Genomic DNA, 18172 nt, shown 5'->3' with positions numbered 1-18172 from the left:
ATGGACTGTATTCTATGAGTAAATACTACACATTCCAGTTTGCAAATACACAATGCAGAATATTTTCTTTGATGTTCTTAAACCTGGTTTCATATAAATATAAATAGGTAGCCAGCCACCTTTCCAATTTCCCCGGCATGAAATGAATTTTCTGAGCAGCAACCGTTATGGTTTAAGATTTTCATCATTTTTTTCTGTAGCTAAGGAAGGAAAATGAGAAAAAATGCATTATATGCATATAAATACACCCCATAACAAGTCACTGCAAAATACTGCTCTAGGAACGAAAATAATTTCTGCTTTTAAGTTATAAATTTAATAATAAATTTTTGGAAGCCTTTCAAGAATTCATGAAATCACATTTCCAAGGTCAACTTAGCTTTTAAAGTATGTCAAAATAAGACAGGCAATGGAAGTCCAGCTCAAACTTAGCTTTAGAATAACTGGTGAGAAGCTTTGTAACCAGGGTAATTTTGATTGCCAAAATGTGTAAATCCAAAAGTAATTTGTCCACATTTCTCAGGTCTACCAGAGAAGATGTATTAGGGTTCAGTAAATATGCAAGTCTAGGTAATGAACCTCTTCACTGAAATGAGTCATGGTCCCATAAGCTGTGTATGAAATTCTTGCTTCCTCCACTTGCTTTGCTGAGATTTTTCTCTCTGAACACAGCCTGTCTGTTCCTTTACAAGCACATTTAATGCTATTCACAGCAGAAACATCCTTAGACACAATTGTTCGTTATGATTCATAAAATATAAGTTCTGATGCTAATTAACAGTTCAAATCAATGTTTTACAAGTTTGCCATTTAGTATCCTTGAAACCTTTTCTTTAGCCATGTAGAGAAATAAAAAATCATCACCTTTCTTTCTTACCATGCCTGAATCGTAAAATATCCTACTTTCAAGGTAATTTTCTAGCCAGAGTTCTAGTGTAGCCAAAACTGGGCATGAGAGTTAAATTTGAGCAGCATCCTCTAGCTTTAGAGCTCCACATATTTCATATAAATGAAATATTAGACGAACCACCATGTCTGAGATGTACCAACATGCTCAGAAAACAACACTGTTGGATTATGGAGGCATGATTCCTCCCAGCGTTACTTCCTTCAGGGACTTCTGCAGTGAAAACATATTTTATAGTTTCCTGTTGTGTATAGACCACAGAAGTGTTTCTTTCCATCCATATGTGGATGGATGCCAGACTGCTTCTTTCTCTTTTCCACTATCAGGTTTCTCCTCTGTATTGGGTTTATTAAGAATTAATGTTGAAATAGAAAGTGGAATGAGACATAATCTTATCTGCATGTACATGGGTATTTGTCTACACATATATATAAAGTATTTTTAAATACTCCACCCAGCTCTTTTAGGAGTGAAGATGAATGAATTTTAAAGTGTCTTAGAGTTACCAATCTACTTCTAGTAGTGTCCGTATTACTGTTGTCATTCTGCCTCTTTTTCCTTCAGCTCGTAAATTTTCCTTCCGTGTCCAAATACAAAGATTTTTGAACATATCCTACATCTTTGCCTAGTGGCAGTTTAGTCTGCTGTTTTTCTCTGAAGCAAATAAATGTGTGGAGCAGTATATCGTAATAGGGATTGCAATAAAACATTTTTCTTATTGTGCAAAAGGACACTGATTCAAGTTTGCACACATTCCTGTCAAGATGGCCTTGGGTTTTTTGTCATACTTGCTCTTTTGCTCTCCATAAAAAAAGTGCAAATGATGCTATAATACCTGCTCTGGGTCATCCAGTCATCTGTCCAAGTGCAGTGCTGCTCTCGTATTTTATCATTAGTAACAGCACAAGCACCTATTTCATTTCTGGAGGATGATAAATTTTATTTATGTCAAGCATGTTTCTTGATTGCTTCAGGTAAAGAAGTACAGAATGTTGTAGAAAAATTCTGAACTCTCTCGCATCCATACAAGCTAAGCAGGGTCTGGAGTGCTTTGGAGCACACCAGGCAATGCAGAAAGCTGATATTTCACTGGAATTCAGTCTGTCTGTTCTCCAGGGCAGAAGTGAGCCCAAACTGTGTTTGGTGCAGAATATACCACATTGTTGGTATATACTCTGTTGTGAAGATGACAAGTGATAGCTATGGGATCCTGGGAACATTTCAGTTTGAGTAATGAGACATTTTTATTGACACATTTCTCTCTGCAATCCACTTAGAGATCTATGCTTCCTTAAAGAGTTTGTAAGTTCCACTGCTAGAAATGGCTGAACACTTCTTTACATATGTATTTTGCAAATGCATTCGAGCATTCTTTTGAGAATTTTCGGAATTACTGATGCTATTAGAATACACATAGCAAGAAGTTATGGTTGCAGGCTGTGTTCTGTGTGTTTTTATTTTGGTTTTAATTATTTTTTTATTTTTTCTGCATTACATTAGGCAAAGGACTCTGGGAGGCCTCAGCAGGTTTCCCATACCTATGTTCAGGTGAGGGTTATTGAAGAGAGCATTCACAAACCAACCGCCATTCCACTGGAGATTTTCATTGTCACCATGGAAGATGATTTTCCTGGGGGAGTCATTGGGAAAATTCATGCCACAGATCAGGATGTGTACGATGTCCTCACATACACGCTAAAATCCGAGCAGAAAAGCCTGTTCAAGGTCAACAGCCACGACGGGAAGATCATCGCCCTCGGAGGACTGGATAACGGCAAGTACGTCCTGAACGTCTCGGTGAGCGATGGCCGGTTCCAGGTGCCCATCGATGTTGTGGTCCACGTGGAGCAGCTGCTGCAAGAAATGCTGCAGAACACGGTCACCATCCGCTTTGAGAACGTTTCCCCGGAGGACTTTGTGGGTCTGCACATGCACGGGTTCAGGCGCACCCTGCGCAACGCGGTGCTCTCCCAGAAGCAGGACAGCCTGCACATCATCAGCATTCAGCCGGTGGCAGGCAGCGGCCAGCTCGACATGCTCTTTGCGGTTCAGATGCACAGCGGTGGGTTCTATAAGCCCGCCTATTTGATTCAGAAGCTTACCAATGCGAGGAGACACTTGGAAAATGTGATTCGTATTTCTGCCATCCTGGAGAAGAATTGCTCGGGACTGGATTGTCAGGAACAACACTGTGAGCAAAGTCTGTCTATTGATTCCCATTCCCTGATGACTTACAGCACAGCACGAATTAGTTTTGTGTGTCCCCGCTTTTACAGGAATGTGCGCTGCATGTGCAATGGTGAGTACTGCTCCCTCTTCCCCTGCCATCGCTGCACATTATGCGATAGGATCCATTTTATTCCTCTGATGCAGATCAGAAGGGGCATTTCAATTCAGTCCACTAAAGCATGACTGGCTGATGCGTTGTGGGAACTGATTTCTCAGGCTCAGGAAGAATTGTTCCTGTTTACTGATGTAAATGGAAGTTTATGAACTTTGGCCTTTTCCGACAAAGACCGCTTTCCTGGAGGCTACGCAATCAGAGCCATCAGCCAGTTTCCAAGGGAGAGAAAGGAGCGGGAGAGGAAGGACGAGGAGAGGGAGGGGTGTAGTTTCCCAGTCTATTGGTGCCACCACTGGAATAAACCTGGATTGTGAGTGCAGCAGAGCAGCCTGGCCTCCAGCAATGCACCAGCAGTCTCCAAGGAAAAGCACCCCTGACCTAAGCCGGGCAGGTGGAAAGGCCCTTTCCAGTCCCATTGTTGCAGAGAGCCACAGAAACCAATGAAATATTTTATTAGCAAGCACTTTTCCTGACCTTTAGTCCTACAGTAGGGGACAGAGTAGGTTTCAGGCTGCTCCACATTTTGGCAGAGATTTCACATGGGCATATGACAAATAGACTCGCGAGTCAATCTTCTGTATGATTCTGCACTTGGATTTTAAAACCTCAGGCAGTTGTAATACTGGCTGTGTTTCTTTTGTTTGCCAGGCTATTTGCTCCTCATTCCACTTCATTTAAGAGCAGAGAAAAAAGCTGCTGTAAAATCAATACATCTAAGTCTCCCTCATCTTAAGCACACACGCACACACACACAGAGTAATACAAGAATTCAGCAGCCATATCCCTCAGTAACCAACCTTTGTTTCTGCAGCAGTCAGCAGGGCTTCATGTTTTACCACTGACCTCGGTGGGGATGAAAATAGGCATAAATTGCATAAAACTTAACCAGAAATCATTTTTTTTTTTCCTGCAGCACATGGATAATAATGCCAGAGAAGTTCAGTTTGGAAAAAAATACCATGATTTTCTATCTGAGGTACATTCAAGAGCAGACTGTCTGTCTGCTTTTTAAGTAAGAGTCTTATAAGTTTCAAGTAGACATATCTGTCATAACAATAATCAGCATTTTGTTACACATGAAAGGCTCTGAAGTAAAGGATTTTCACAGGTTTAAAAGGGGCAATGCTGCAGTATCCTCCAGTCACGTCCAGGAGCCAGTGCAGGAACACTGTCTGCCAAACTTTTTTATATTCTCTAAGTTATAGCTTAGTCTCACTTTTGTATCAAGAAATCACAAATCCTCATCTCCATGGGGATAGTGGTAGTCCTCACAGTCAGAAATTTTTCTTCTGGCAGCCAAAATTTTCACTGTTTATCATTTCATTTCACTACCTATTAAAGTCAATAATGATGTATTATTCCCTCTGCCTCGTAATCCCTTAGTTTAACTCCAAAAAAGGGACTTTGCAGCGCAGCACAGTTCTGACCCAGCAGCTCTCCTGGCACAGCAAGCTTGCAGTGGAAGCACAGAAATTCAGCTGGGACAGCGATTTCCAAATTTTTCTGTCATGTACCAGTCAATCCTCAAAATGGATGACAGGCTGCTGGAAAGGCAGTGTGGTTCTGAGAGCGACTGTGGTCCCCAGCCTCTGGGCCATTTATCATGGCCTTGAAGACTGCTGTGTGGGGAACACTTGCAACAGGCAGCTTGTGCTGGTCCTGCTGAAAAGCTGGAGGGGCTCCCCCAGCTCCTGTTTGAGCCACTAGGTACGGATTTCCCATGGGGGATCCACACAATTTGGATCCAGCACATCCAGCCTGCCATAGAGCCTGTAGTAAAAAAATGTTCAGAGCGGCTGAGTTAGGTACAGCTGACAAAGAGGTGAACACCTTGGTGTTGATTACTTGCACAGAAATAATACATCTTGGGGGAAAGCAAAATTCATGCTTTGGGCCTTCTCCTCATTACTTAGTGCTTCATCTTCTTCTACTGTTTTTAATTAAAGGAGTCACAGAAAATGTTTTGGTGTTATGGTAAACACACTGTGTGTTCTCACATAGGAGATAACATAGACTTGTGAGAGTATAATTGTTAGAGAATGTATGGGTAGTTTTGCTTTCATGAAAGGTAAAGACTAGAGTAAAAGAGTTAGAAAAATGCAAACACTCCTTCCATCAGTAGTTCTTACAAATAAATGTACAAATGCAGCAATTCAGGAAAAAGTGCACAAATTTATTTTGGCTTGTTTAACGAGACAGCATTAGCAGGATATTAGCAGTGTAATAAAAGTATTATACTTCCTTTGTTGCTAAGAGAGTTCCACATCCAGTAAATATTAATACCTTGAATTATGAAAAAGCCATTAAAATATTGCATATGTTTCCAGAGATCCGATTCAATTATGGCCCAGAAAGCTTGAGTTTGAACTAATTCACTCATTCTTGAAATATGTATCATACTTGGAGTGTTTTTCCCACTGGCAGATGTCACAGATATGCACAATTTATGCATGCCAGCTGTGCATAACTTACCTAGATTACCTTTGTGAGCAAACAGAGTTATCTAATGTGAAAATGCAGGGAGACTGTAAAGTAGGCAGTGGGTGAACTTCGGAGGTTCAGCAGCTCAGCTCTGAAAGGATAAGTTCAAAAGTTCACATGCATCAATCTTAGCTTTTAAATCAATAAAATTGAACTAAAGAGTTTTCCAATAACAGACTGTCTCCTTAGATTTTTGGCTCATCTGTTTGTGTTTGTATGAAAAATATTGTCACAAACTGGGGTTTGTGTCAGCATGACCAGAGGGGCCATGTGATTACCAATCTCCCATCACATGGCATGAGGCATGCAAACATCTGTCAGTGCTGGGGGAAATAAAAGTAGAAGGAATGGAATAAATGTACTCCTGTAAAATAGTTCTCATAGCATTCTCATTTTTCAGAGGCAAAAATCTATTCTGTATTTTTTTCATGATGCAAAGTAGTTCTTTTGTGTTGAGGCAAAGGTGCAGGGGCAGAGCAGGTTTAGTTGGGACTGCTTTGCTCTAGAGTTGTTCTGCATTTTTTATAATCTTACAAAAGTGATGGAATATTAATATGTTCACAGGAGAGGGATGGATTGAAATAATCTTGACAAATATGGGCATATATCTACATCTTTACTGGTCACTCCAGGCCCCATTGGCAGATAGTGGGAAGAATGAGGTATTTTTAATAGTGCAATACATCTCTCCCTAGATGTCTAAAATCAGTCAGATGAATCATGCCCTAAAGTTAGATGAGATGAATTACATTTCAAGTGTTTAAAATGGTACTGGCCTTATAGTTTGAAAGAATTTTTCTAATAGACCCAGGAGTGTTCAGCAAAAGTGCAGACACAAACATGTTCTTTAATCAAAATAACAGCAGTCTTGGAGCACTTTCTCATGAAACAAGACAATTCAGACTTTATGAAGCCACTTCTAGTGTTTTGTGAGTGCTCTGACAGAAGGAAGTCATAGACTGTGAGGATCTGCTGTTAATACAGGACCTATTCTTCAGAGCTGATTTTTGGCCTCAGCTCCACAGAGCACACATTGCCTCTAAAGGAGGCCTGAATGCTTTTAAGGAGTGGGCATCAGCAATGCAGTTCTTATGTGTACAACACGGCTTTTCCCATTTTCAGGAAGCACACACATGCATATTAATGATCCTGGAATCCTCCTGGCAAGGAAAGTTGAAGAAAAAGTTCTGTGCTTGGGAACAAAGAACAACATAATTTTGTTAGACCTGACCATAGTCTGTTTAATGTCACCTTTGTCCAAGGAAAGTTTTCTCCCTGTGAATATCCCCAGCAGTAAAGCCCATGCTGAGGATGCACAAGCTCATATAAAAAGTGGGAGAGCTGCAGCGTGAAGTAGGAGCATGACTCAGAACCAAGGCAAGTGAGAATTGCTGTCTATCACATAAGGATTCCTGATGGAATCTGGGATCAAGAAGGGGGTGAAAGAGTTCAAATGTCTTGTTACTTAGAACTCAGAATCTGTTTCACTTGGACATGCTGTTTCCAGGGGCACCTGAGCCAACTGAAACGCATTGCTGGCTTGTGCAGAAACAGTTCTGTGGTGTCTGCACTGACATGCATGGAATGATCACTGCCTTCAGTACCTGATCCAAAAATAAAAACAGATTGCAGATCATGAGTTGCCAGTCTTCTCTCCACAGTAAAATAATTATTATTGGAAGTAGCGGTTTGGAGTTTGCTTTACAAGCTTCCTGCAATTCTGGCTTTCAGGAATCTCCCTCCTTGTGAGCTTTTTTCCTACAAGTGAGAAAAAACTGAGTCTTTTTAATACTCATATAGATTCAGGAGACTGGGCTGATAGAAAACCACCTAATATCACAAGGCTTAAGTTAGAATTGTTGAGGTACTCAATTTTCAAAATATATTTACAGTTCTCGAAGTGCTCATTTTTTGAAGGAATAGGAATTAAATAAACCTCTCATCTTGCAATGGAACAGTGTTTTCTTCCTCAGTATATTGGTTAGAAGATTGAAATACTTTTATCTTCTTTTAGAGAATTAAACTGAAGATGATCTGTCAAAATCAAGTGGGTCTATTCCACCTTTTCCTGCCACGCACTGGTTGATGCTAGCTCATGTGTTTCTGTGATACCTTGTAGAGAACAGTTTTATTAATACGAATGTGGGTTTCAAGAGAATGCTGTGGATTGTCTGGACCTGCCTAGAAAAAAAAAAAGATCAATTTGAACCTATATTTCTTGGATCTTTTATTGGATGGAAAATAGACTGCTCTTTGGAGTGGAAATGCAACATTAGAATAATTTTATTTAAACTCAGGCTGTAAATCTTTGATGTGGACAACGTAACCTTCAACAGTTTTACAATTTTGCTCCACATAGTTGTGAAATCAGCCTGAAAATGGTTGTTAGCTGGGGCAATGCAATAATGCAGATTTGTAGCTTATGTACTTATAACCATACAGACAGGCATAAAGCACTTCTCGCAAGTCTGAATATTTTAAAGTTTTGTGACAGCTATGAAATCCTGCTGCAGCAGGATGAATAAAAAGTTGGTTTCCTTGTAGTTTACCAGGAGTATTCCTGGCTGTTGAGGATAAACAGTTATCTCCACTGTTGCACGGCGTACGTTAGATCTTTTCCATATATTTTTTGAATGCAGAAGGATGGCTCTAAAGTACAAATCAGAGCTTGAATCAGATAAAAAGCCTGGCAGAGATGGATAACAAAGTAAGCTGTTCCTTTATTGCTTCATGTCAAAGACACAGTCATAGGTTAGGGGATGTGAAAATTTTTAGAGCCACATTTGGAAATCTCAGTGTTGCTTTCTGCTGCATAGTGACGAGCTGTGGGGCTTTAGTCCAAATGGCATGTCTGTCAGCTACACAGAGGCTCACTTGAATTGCAGCCTCACAAAAGGTTTAACTTTGTTCAAGGAAGAGATATACTCTGCAGACACCAGAATGCTGTGTATTTGTCACATAAGAATGAGTTAAAATAGCTAGAACAACCAAGCAGTCTGTAGAATTTTTAACAACCTGTTATAATTTCAGAAATAATTGTTACTTGCCACTGAATTCTAAGAAGTGAGGAGTTTTATTCTTAAAAAAAAGCCAAACAAACCAAAGTATAGAAAATATCATATTCCCTCTGTTAAATTCTACAGATCTTACATTTAAATAGAATATAAATCTGTAGTTCAGAACCCTATGACAGTTTTTTCCTGATTCTATGAGGCCTAAAGTGTGACTGTGTATTGCAGCTGATATTCCTTTAATGTTACCTACTAATGTGATTAATAAAGATTGCCATGCATCATTTTCTAGCAGTGCTACAGGCAGTACTGTAAATCTTTTACTCCATAGACCTCTCAAACAAATGTTTGATAAAGGAGGGGAGGATGTTAAACATTAAATTGACTGTGCTGTACATCAAGGAAGATATTTAGAGTAATTGCCATATTTTTAGTCAGCCCATGTCCACTTTGAAAGCTACAGTAGTAATTTTTCTTTTCCCAGAAAATACTTAAGATCATGTGTCAGGTAATTTCAGCTATGCTTACTGTGAGCCCTGTTTGGCTTGTACAAAAGTGGGAGAGCAATAAGTTTCTTTCTTTAATTACTTTTGGAGATGTACACCATGACAGGTTGATTCCTTGCTTTAAGTCTAAATAAAACACTGTGCTCAAAAATAATATTCAAAAATATTCAAAAACTAGTTTTTGAATATGGTAAGATCTGACAGTATAGATCCTGCAATATACAAGAACTGCCAGTATGCAGAATGCAGTGGGTAGGAAGGTGCTTTTTATCATTAAATTCATCACCTGCATGTCTTAAATAAATGAACTTGATAAACAAAGGAAGAGGTGTCTGTCCATTCCCAGCAACTGCCTTTCCCTCCATTCATGCTGGGGCTGCAAATCCACAAAAGCAAGGGCAGGAGTGCCTTTTTTCCTGCTCTTAGAGTCTACTTTCATAATAGTCATACACAGATGTCCAAATGTAGAAACTGACCCTGCATCTCCCAAGTACCTTATTGTAACCAAGAAGACAAAAGCTGTTCTGGAAGTCACATATTTCTGAAAATTCATATATTTTGCAGCAATAGTTGTATCGTGTTTTGCATTATTATAGAGAGTGTGTGCAAATCTTTTAAGAATAGGGCAATCAAAACAGATTTATTTAGACACTTTTAGAAGTTACATTGAAGTTTTAGCCAAACCCTATGAAATGCAAAAAATTCTTCTGACATTGACAGGCTTTAAATACTAAGTCCTTGACATGCTCGGCTTGATAGATGTAAAGAATTTAGGAGGTTTTGAAAAACCTACATGTAATTGTGTTGCTCAAGTATTTTAAGTAAATTTGAAAGTCAGTATAGTTCTTTCCCTGTGGATTAGAAAAAAGGAGGGCAGGTTTTGGTAGCCTGGGTCAGCTGGATAGGATGTGAGATCTCAGAAATATCAGGAAGAGCATAGGGAGAGGGCAAGTTTGCCTGTGCTGTAGGATCAAGCTAGCAGCATGTTCTGTGTAGCCTGAGAATGACAAATCCAGGTGTCACCCAAGCCCAAGCATGGCTTAGAATCACAGAATATCCTGAGCTGGAAGGGAACCACAAGGATCATGGAAGTCCAACTACTGGCACTGCACAGGACCACCAAGAATCAAATCATGTACCTGAGAGTATTGCCCAAATGCTTCTTGAATTCTGGCAGGCTTGGTGCTGACCATTCCTGCCTCCTTAGATTTGCTTCTCATAGGTATGCTGAGGGAAAAGGAGTGCATAGCTTCAAGCAATTTTTTTTTCCCTAATATCTCTAAAGCCCCTGTGCAGGAAGCTTTGCAGGAAAATGAATGGCCTGAGAGTTACCACACCATTTATAAACCAGTTACTGCTCATAACAGTTAATTTTTATAATATGTTCCCATGGGGTTTAGGGCAGTCTTTGGAAAAGAACTGTTGCAGTTCTGCTGTGTGCTTGTCCAAAAGCTGTTCCTTTCTGGGAAGGTTTGCTGGGGCTTTTTTGGTGGTGTTATTATTATTAAGCCATTTTTGGCTTGTACTGAAGTGTGTGATCATTAATTGTCATTCATTGCTCTTCTGTTGCAGCAGATCATGCTTTACACTCTGGATCCCTGACAGTATTTTAACTTATTTCAGGAGGACTCTGCCCAGGGTCCAACGATCCCTGTCTGGAGAAGCCGTGTCCAGGGGACATGCAGTGCGTGGGGTACGAAGCCAGCCGGAGACCGTTCATCTGCCAGTGCCCACCGGGAAAGCTTGGCGAGTGTTCAGGTGCATGTCACAGCCATAAAGGGGGATGCACTTGGACAATAAAGTGCTGCCATTCTCATTTTGCAGGCAGAGGTGCCAGTGGAGTCAACAGAAAATGTACTGCTTAACTCATCTCAGCACGGGCACTTGGGATGTCTGTTTATAAGCCCTATAAATACTTGTCATTATAGCTATGGGGCTGTATGTAGACTGTGATCCAGTTTCTGTTTGGAAATTCCCACTGGCTTGCTTGAATACCAGCTCAGTAAAACAGGCTGCTGAGAAAACAGGATTTTTTCCTAGAGAATGTTATGCCAGATGTTTTCCTGCCCATGGGCAAAGCTCTATAATTAACTCTTCTGCTTACTATTTAGATTACCAAAATTCCAACCTTTATTAATGAAAACACTACGCTATCCCAAAAAGAAAGTTTGAGGACATCTGTTAGTTCTCTGCATCTGTGTTGTTCCCTGGGATATGAGGAGCCAGGTGGACAGCCAGAGGTAAAGCTTTCTGTTGACTTCAGTGAATCCCAGGCTGCAGGACAGAGGATTTGTGCTGTTTGCCTGAAGAAAGCACAGCAGATACTGAGCTGTGGTCCTAGGCACTGGTTGCAGGGGACTCAGTGCAAGGGTTTGGCTGACATCTCATGTAACTTGACACCCATAACTCAACTGCTTGATGTATAGGTGTGGTCATCTCTGATTCCCTCTGTTATCAGTGAGGCAAGATTGGTGTCCCCAGGAGTGTATAAGCTGAAAAATCCTGAATAGTCTTTTTTTTTATTTATTTATTTTTAAGTATGGAGAAATCTTAGTTTCCTCTATCCCCTGAAAAATAGCTTTAAAAAATGAAAGGCAGAAATATTTTGTAGTAGTTGCCAGCTTTGTTTTCTCTTGTCAAAAAAGGGTTTTATTTATTTATTCCTAGTCATTGTCATTAACTTTATAAATTCCTTAATTACTTAACAGTTGAGGAATTGTTTCATGTATCACTAAAAGCACATGTGTCTTTTCAAAATGGTTGTTTCAGGCCACACTTCCCTTAGCTTTGCTGGGAATAGCTACATTAAATACCGTGTTTCTGAAAATAGCAAGAAAGAGGAATTCAAGTTGGCTCTCCGTCTGCGAACCCTGCAAAGCAATGGGATTATAATGTACACCAGAGCAAATCCCTGTATAATTCTAAAGGTAATTAAAATTACTTATCTTTTCTGCAGTTGTTTTTCTTGATTCTATATTTTCTCTTGGCTCTTGATTTGGGGAATGCTGTTCTCATTTCAGCTGTAGATTGAGAAGATGAAGTCTGATTCTAACAGGGAAAAACAATTTCAACAACAGCAGCAGCAACAACGATCAGGAAAGCAGCTTGTTAGTGGTACTTTACTTAGAAAATTCCCCACTGGGTGCTGTTCATTATAAGCACATTATGTGTGTCTGTGTGCAGGAGCCAGTCTGCACGAGATGTAAGATTTGGCCATTTATATCACTATGTAGTCAAAATGAAGCCTGCTGAAATTGCTGGTTTTCCCTTCTGTCCTGTCTGTGGTTAGAGGATATGCCCTCACTGTTAGTGAGCTAATTCCAGGAACTAGCTGCTTAGAACATGTCTCCTACTGAATATGAAGATCTCTGCACTCTGTGGATTAAGATTCTTTGTTGAGAAAGTCATGGGGTCAATAGAGATTGATACCAAATCAATATTTAATTGATAAGCTTTCCATGCATTTTTATTCTTTTTTGTTGCTGTTGTTGTTTCTGTGGATTGGCAAATAAATGCAGGATGGCAAGGGAGTACTAGGCTCATCCAAGAGCCTGCACATATAGTATTTCTGCTATAGCCTCTAAAGTACAAAATGAAAACATTGACATTTGTAATTCAGCCACATGCTATAGTTCAGCAGTGGGAGAACTGGCACAGAGCCTTTTGTGTCTGTATTTGCAATCTTTAGGGTACTTTTGGCTGAATGCTTAGGTAATGTTAAAGTGGCTAGATGAGTTACTAATGGGCAACAAACAGTTTTATAGCTGTTAGACTGAAGTATTTAATGAGCAGGAGTACTGTCTGTCATTCACCAGGCACTGTCAGCATTGTTCAGATTTGCACAAGACAATTAAGCTCTGCTTTGAGACGCATAGAAATGCAGTTTGAACTTTCAAGCATATGTTTTTGGTTAAAAAATAAACAAGCAAAACTGCAGGTTTGGAAGACCTTCTTCGAAGTCTTCATCGTTCTTGCTCTTAGCATATGCCCATAGATAATGTTTGCAATTTTGTAATTTCAAAAAATACCTGGGAAAAACACCTGGGAAAAAACCAAATAACCCTGGTGGAAGGTGCCACTCTTGAAAACAATAGGAGATACAGGGATGGTGTGAATTGGGAGTTAGAATGGTGATAGGAGAATTCATTCTGCTAGAGTTCTGTGTGTAAAGCTCTCATCATTAAAGGAGCGTGACATATCCAGGTCATAGACAACTGAGTGAAAATTTTTTGAAGCAGGGAAATTTTGCCACCAAAATAGAAAAGTTGATGCTACTACTATTGTTACAAAAAAACCCAAAACAAAACCAAAAAAAAAACAAGCAAAAACCCCAAAACCAAATGAACACAAAAACAAACAAAAAAAATTCAAATCAGTAAGAGAACCCCCCTTTGCAATCACCTGAACTGAGATTTTATTTGTGAGGTAGGAATTATGTTCTAATCACATAATTATTTTGCTATGAAAGACGCTGAGTTAAAAATAATACTTCAAGGAGCAGCAACAAGAGCTGTGGTTATTGTGTTCCAATCTCAGTCAGCAACCCCCATGTCAAGCTGTTTTGCTTCCTATGTCTAAGAAACAAAGAAAGAAAAAGTAGAGAGCTTCAAATGCAGCTGCTACCTTACGTATCTGATGAGTGAGGTCCAGGGTTGTGGATGGATGCAAAGCCTCTGCTTTCTCCTGTGCACTGATCAGGGGAGGACATAGAAAATTACCTTCTCAAAGCCTCATGCTCAGCTTTTCAGTAGGGCAGAATTCACTGTTGCAGTGAGTATGTCCTTTTCCCAGGTCTGGCACTGGGCTTCTGCATGCATGGGGTTTAAAGGAAACAAAATCATTACATTCAGCATAGTTTTTCTAAGGAATGGTATCACTTAAAAGATCAGGAATTGTCAGAGTTTAGTTTTTGAAGGTCTTTTAGTTGAGGAATATGAGGCTAAATTCTCACAAAAGTGCTCTGTGGCAGACAAATGGCATCGTGCTCAAGGGATTTGGCCCTATCAGGTCTCTTCAGGGATGGCAGCTGACTCATGGACTGCACTCTGGAGATCCCTGACTCAGTTGTTTTCAAGGAAGCTATGCTTAGACTTTCTAAACACACTTTTTTGCATTTGTAAACCGGAGGTAAGGCTTCTTTTTTTTCCTTTAACCAGGTACATATGTTGGGAGGTAGGGAGGCGCTCAGAAATGAGGCCATTAAGCAGATTAATTAGAGGTCTATAAATGTGAAGTTGTTATCATTTGAGCATTGCTTTCAATTAAATTAAACATGAGGAGAAGCTTTCCAAATAGAGGATAAAGGATGAAATCCTGTGTTCCTTTGAGCACTCTGGCATCACTCCAGCAAAGCACTTAATCACTTGCTTAACTTCCTGTATTTGAAAGCAATTGGAACTATTCAGATACCTTAATTTTAAGCATCTACTTAAGTATCTGCTGGATTAGCACCAGAGAGCCCAGCACCATCACTGAGCTTCAAATAAAGGCAGAGGCAGAAGAAATGTAGACCCATAAGGTATGAACCCATGGGACAATAGGCAGAAAACACCTGTGCTCTTGGGGCATGGAGTGGAATTGATTGTTTTGAAGCAAGTCTGCCATTGCAGTCTGTTTAAACATTAATGCTGCAATATGCTTTTTGGTGTTTCAATGGCCAGCTTAATTTTGGAAGCTCATACATTTGTGAGTACTCCAGGGATGGAAATATTTCATAATCTTAACACAGTGTCCTTCCTGGTTGAATAATCAATTCCATAGAGCAAACTGCTTGTCTACTACTTTGCTGAAAGCCTACCAGCTACACTGTATTGATACAATAAAATAAGGGTGCTATTTATTCAGCTGTTTCAAATAAAGCAACTCATCCATCGATTTTGAGAGGTTGGCCATATTTTTTTTGTTGCATTCTCTTGCTTTTAAGACAATTGGAGCAAAATGAGATGCAGGTCAATGTTGGCTTTTTTTCTTTTGGAAAGATTGCATGTCCCAAAACGAGTACCACCTTTTCCTTTTTACCTATGTAGCAGCTAATACAGAAAAGTAAGATTTAACCATTTAGAACATTACAAGGCCATTGCAGAAGAGAATTCAATTTCTCCCCTCCCCCCCCCCCCCCCCCGCCACCCCCGCCATGGAATATAATGGAGATTCATCTTGTTTTGTGAAATTTTAAGGATTAAAAATAGGTAAAGACAGATTTTCCCATCATGCCATAAATATAGCAGCTAAATTGTAAAAGGCAAGCATATGTTCTTCTGTCCAGGCAGTTAATGTGAAACTTTGCATGGTTTAGTTAGGTGTGTATTACACATTTTAATGCATTACTGCTGCATGGCTTATGCTGGATAGGACTGAAGTTTGGATGTGATCCCAGTTGTGGCTGGAGTTGAAACGAGTAATATTTTAATTAAATACACCATTTTACACAAATGAACCTGAAATGCAATTCAGCTAACAAAATGTTTCCCCAGATAGATTAGGAGGCAGCATGCTGTATCCATGGTGTTTGACTGCAGATGGACTATGTGAGCTGGAGGTGGTCTCAGAAGAACCATTTGATCATTTTATTACCTGTGTTGATACACAAATATGGATCTTAGCCAAACATCTTAGCCAGACTACTTTTCTAATATAATTTACAGTATGTGTTTGGCTCCATTCTGCTCATTGAATGAAATTGTTGAAATGTAACAGATTGCATCAGCTTTTGGAGTCTTCTTTGTTCTTTTTTACTTCTCTACAGGTGAGGAATCTTGTGGCATATATGCTTAAGTGTACATTAACCTCCCTGTCATAGTTGTTATAACTGAGACTGTAATTAAACCTGCACCTGGAAAGCTCTGGGAAGTGGAGGCTTTGTGGGAATTTTCTGCCCAGTTAGGATGAAGCAGTGTCTCTCTGCTTTCATGGTGCAGAGGGTCTCTGCTGGTGCCATGGGCTGCACTGGTAAGAGGTTGAAAAGTTTGCTTGTCTCTGCTGTGAGATGGAATAACTCAGGCTTTTTGCTGTGTTGCACTATATAGGTGGATAAAAATAGCAATGCCACACATTCAGTGCTGGACTGACAGTCTGGCACTACCAGCTCTCAGCCAGACCAACCATGCCATTGAGGTTGCTGTCTGGAAAGCTGCTGAGCCTGGACAAGAGCCTGGCTATTCATTGCATGTCCGTACTTCTTGCTTGAATGTCCCTCAGTTAGACTGAAGTTCAGCTTTCCTTGGTACTAGGATTATATGAGGTCCAGGCAATAATCAAAGAACCCTCTCTGAGGACTGGGCAGTGACCCTGACATCTCAGTGGTTACAAGGAATCACAGCAATGCCAGGGATAAATTGCTGAATGATGGTTGAATTCTCTGTGCTTAGGATTGGGGACAGCAATTTTGCCTGTTAGGTGGAAGAACCTTCACCTCCCTGTCTGGCCAGTCTAGCTGCTAAGTAGTCAAGAGTGGAGCCTTTTGCAGCATCTGCTCCTTGCCAGCTCTTCCTGTTCTTCTCAAAGTCCGTCAGGGGACAAATATTTCCTCCCAGCCCCTCTACAGCCAGGCCCGTGACCATCTGATTAATGAAAGTACTTTTCTGGTCCCATTGCTAGGGGTATCTGGGCATGTCACACAGTCTTTAATGTATGAGTCCATAAAGCAGTGGTGTGAGGTAGGGAAATGACGTTACCCCTCTTTTACTGATGGAGACCTGAAACTAATGGCTTGCTTGAGATCTCAGAGGAAGAATGTTGCAGCGTGTGGATTCCCATGCAGATCTGTCATGTCTTAGGTTAGTACTGTAAGCATCAGACCATCCTTTCCATCTTTCACTCTAGTTAGAGGTTACTTGTGTTTCTTCAATAACAGGAAGGAAATTTAACCCTTCAGACAATTACATATTTATTGTGTATGTCAGATCATCTGCTGGTAAAAAGAAATAAAAGTGGATGAGAAAGATGTATAAAACATATTTTAATGGAAAATCTTTTAGATCATAGTTTCCTGTATACAAATGGTGTAATATTTATCCCAGGTGCTCAAATGTGGTGTTGTATTTATAAAGATAATTGGAAAAACATGTTCTGTGAGTAAGAGTAATAGACACGCAGGCAGTAGGTCCTTCAGGGCATAAGTAGTCATAGGGGAGGTGTATGTATATTATACACAATCAGTAGAAGAGTTTCCATAGGGAAAAGCCTTTTTAGTAAGCAGCAAGTTATCTGCTTATCCAGTGATGGCTGTTTTTCAAAGTGTAATATGTTGGCATGCATTTTTCTGTTTGATTTGTATTCCTGATGAGACAGACCACACTTTCTGAGCAGCACCTTCAGTGTTTATGGACTACTTTGTGCACAGGGAGGAAAAAAACTATTGTTCTTGGAGTTTGTATCTCTGGAGAGAAAAAATTCTCTGTTTATCAGGGCATCTCAAGATTCCTCCTGAGAGAATATGCTTTAACAGACCCAATTTCAATCCACAGAAACTGTTCATGGCTGAATTTTGAGTCCTGTAAAAAAATGGTTTTAAATTAAAAATGTTCTGGACTCATTATTCAATACATCTATTAGCCTTTTTGATTCAGCTGTAAGAGTACCAAGCAACATCCATCCCTTAACATGTATTACAGTCATAGATCTGATTTCTTCTGTTTCATTACATCCTCAGATCAGGGACTCCAAAACACTCGTTTGTTCATAGCAGGGGCTAATTCTAGCTCCTTCCCATGGCTCCCTCTATGTGTGTATTCATTCCCCTACACCCCCTCAAACCATGCAGAGTAAGTGGGCAGCTGGCATCTGTAGGGAGCTTGCCCCATCCTTAGCAGCTCTGTGTCCATGCTGCTGAGCAATGACTGAGCAGAGTGGTGTGGTTTATACCCCGATTGCCATGTGTGTCTTGGCTTGGAGTCCAGTTCAGATTCAGCCAGCCAAGAAACCA

The 18172-nt window shown here is 40.1% G+C and overlaps 1 protein-coding gene across 1 annotated transcript in view; it reads left to right on the top strand.

Annotated features, from left to right (window-relative positions):
- FAT3 (FAT atypical cadherin 3) overlaps nucleotides 1–18172 on the top strand; it is a 394564-nt gene that overhangs the window by 351534 nt on the left and 24858 nt on the right. The window contains exons 19-21 of the mRNA XM_086882161.1: nucleotides 2408–3206; nucleotides 10873–11007; nucleotides 12019–12176. Coding sequence (XP_086738287.1) covers nucleotides 2408–3206; nucleotides 10873–11007; nucleotides 12019–12176 — 1092 coding nt within the window. The remainder of the gene's footprint in view (nucleotides 1–2407; nucleotides 3207–10872; nucleotides 11008–12018; nucleotides 12177–18172) is intronic.

This window comes from Cyanistes caeruleus, chromosome 3, assembly GCF_971803275.1.
Source record: "Cyanistes caeruleus chromosome 3, bCyaCae1.hap1.1, whole genome shotgun sequence".
NCBI classification, from domain to species: domain Eukaryota; kingdom Metazoa; phylum Chordata; class Aves; order Passeriformes; family Paridae; genus Cyanistes; species Cyanistes caeruleus.
This window is presented reverse-complemented; position numbering and strand designations above follow the sequence as displayed.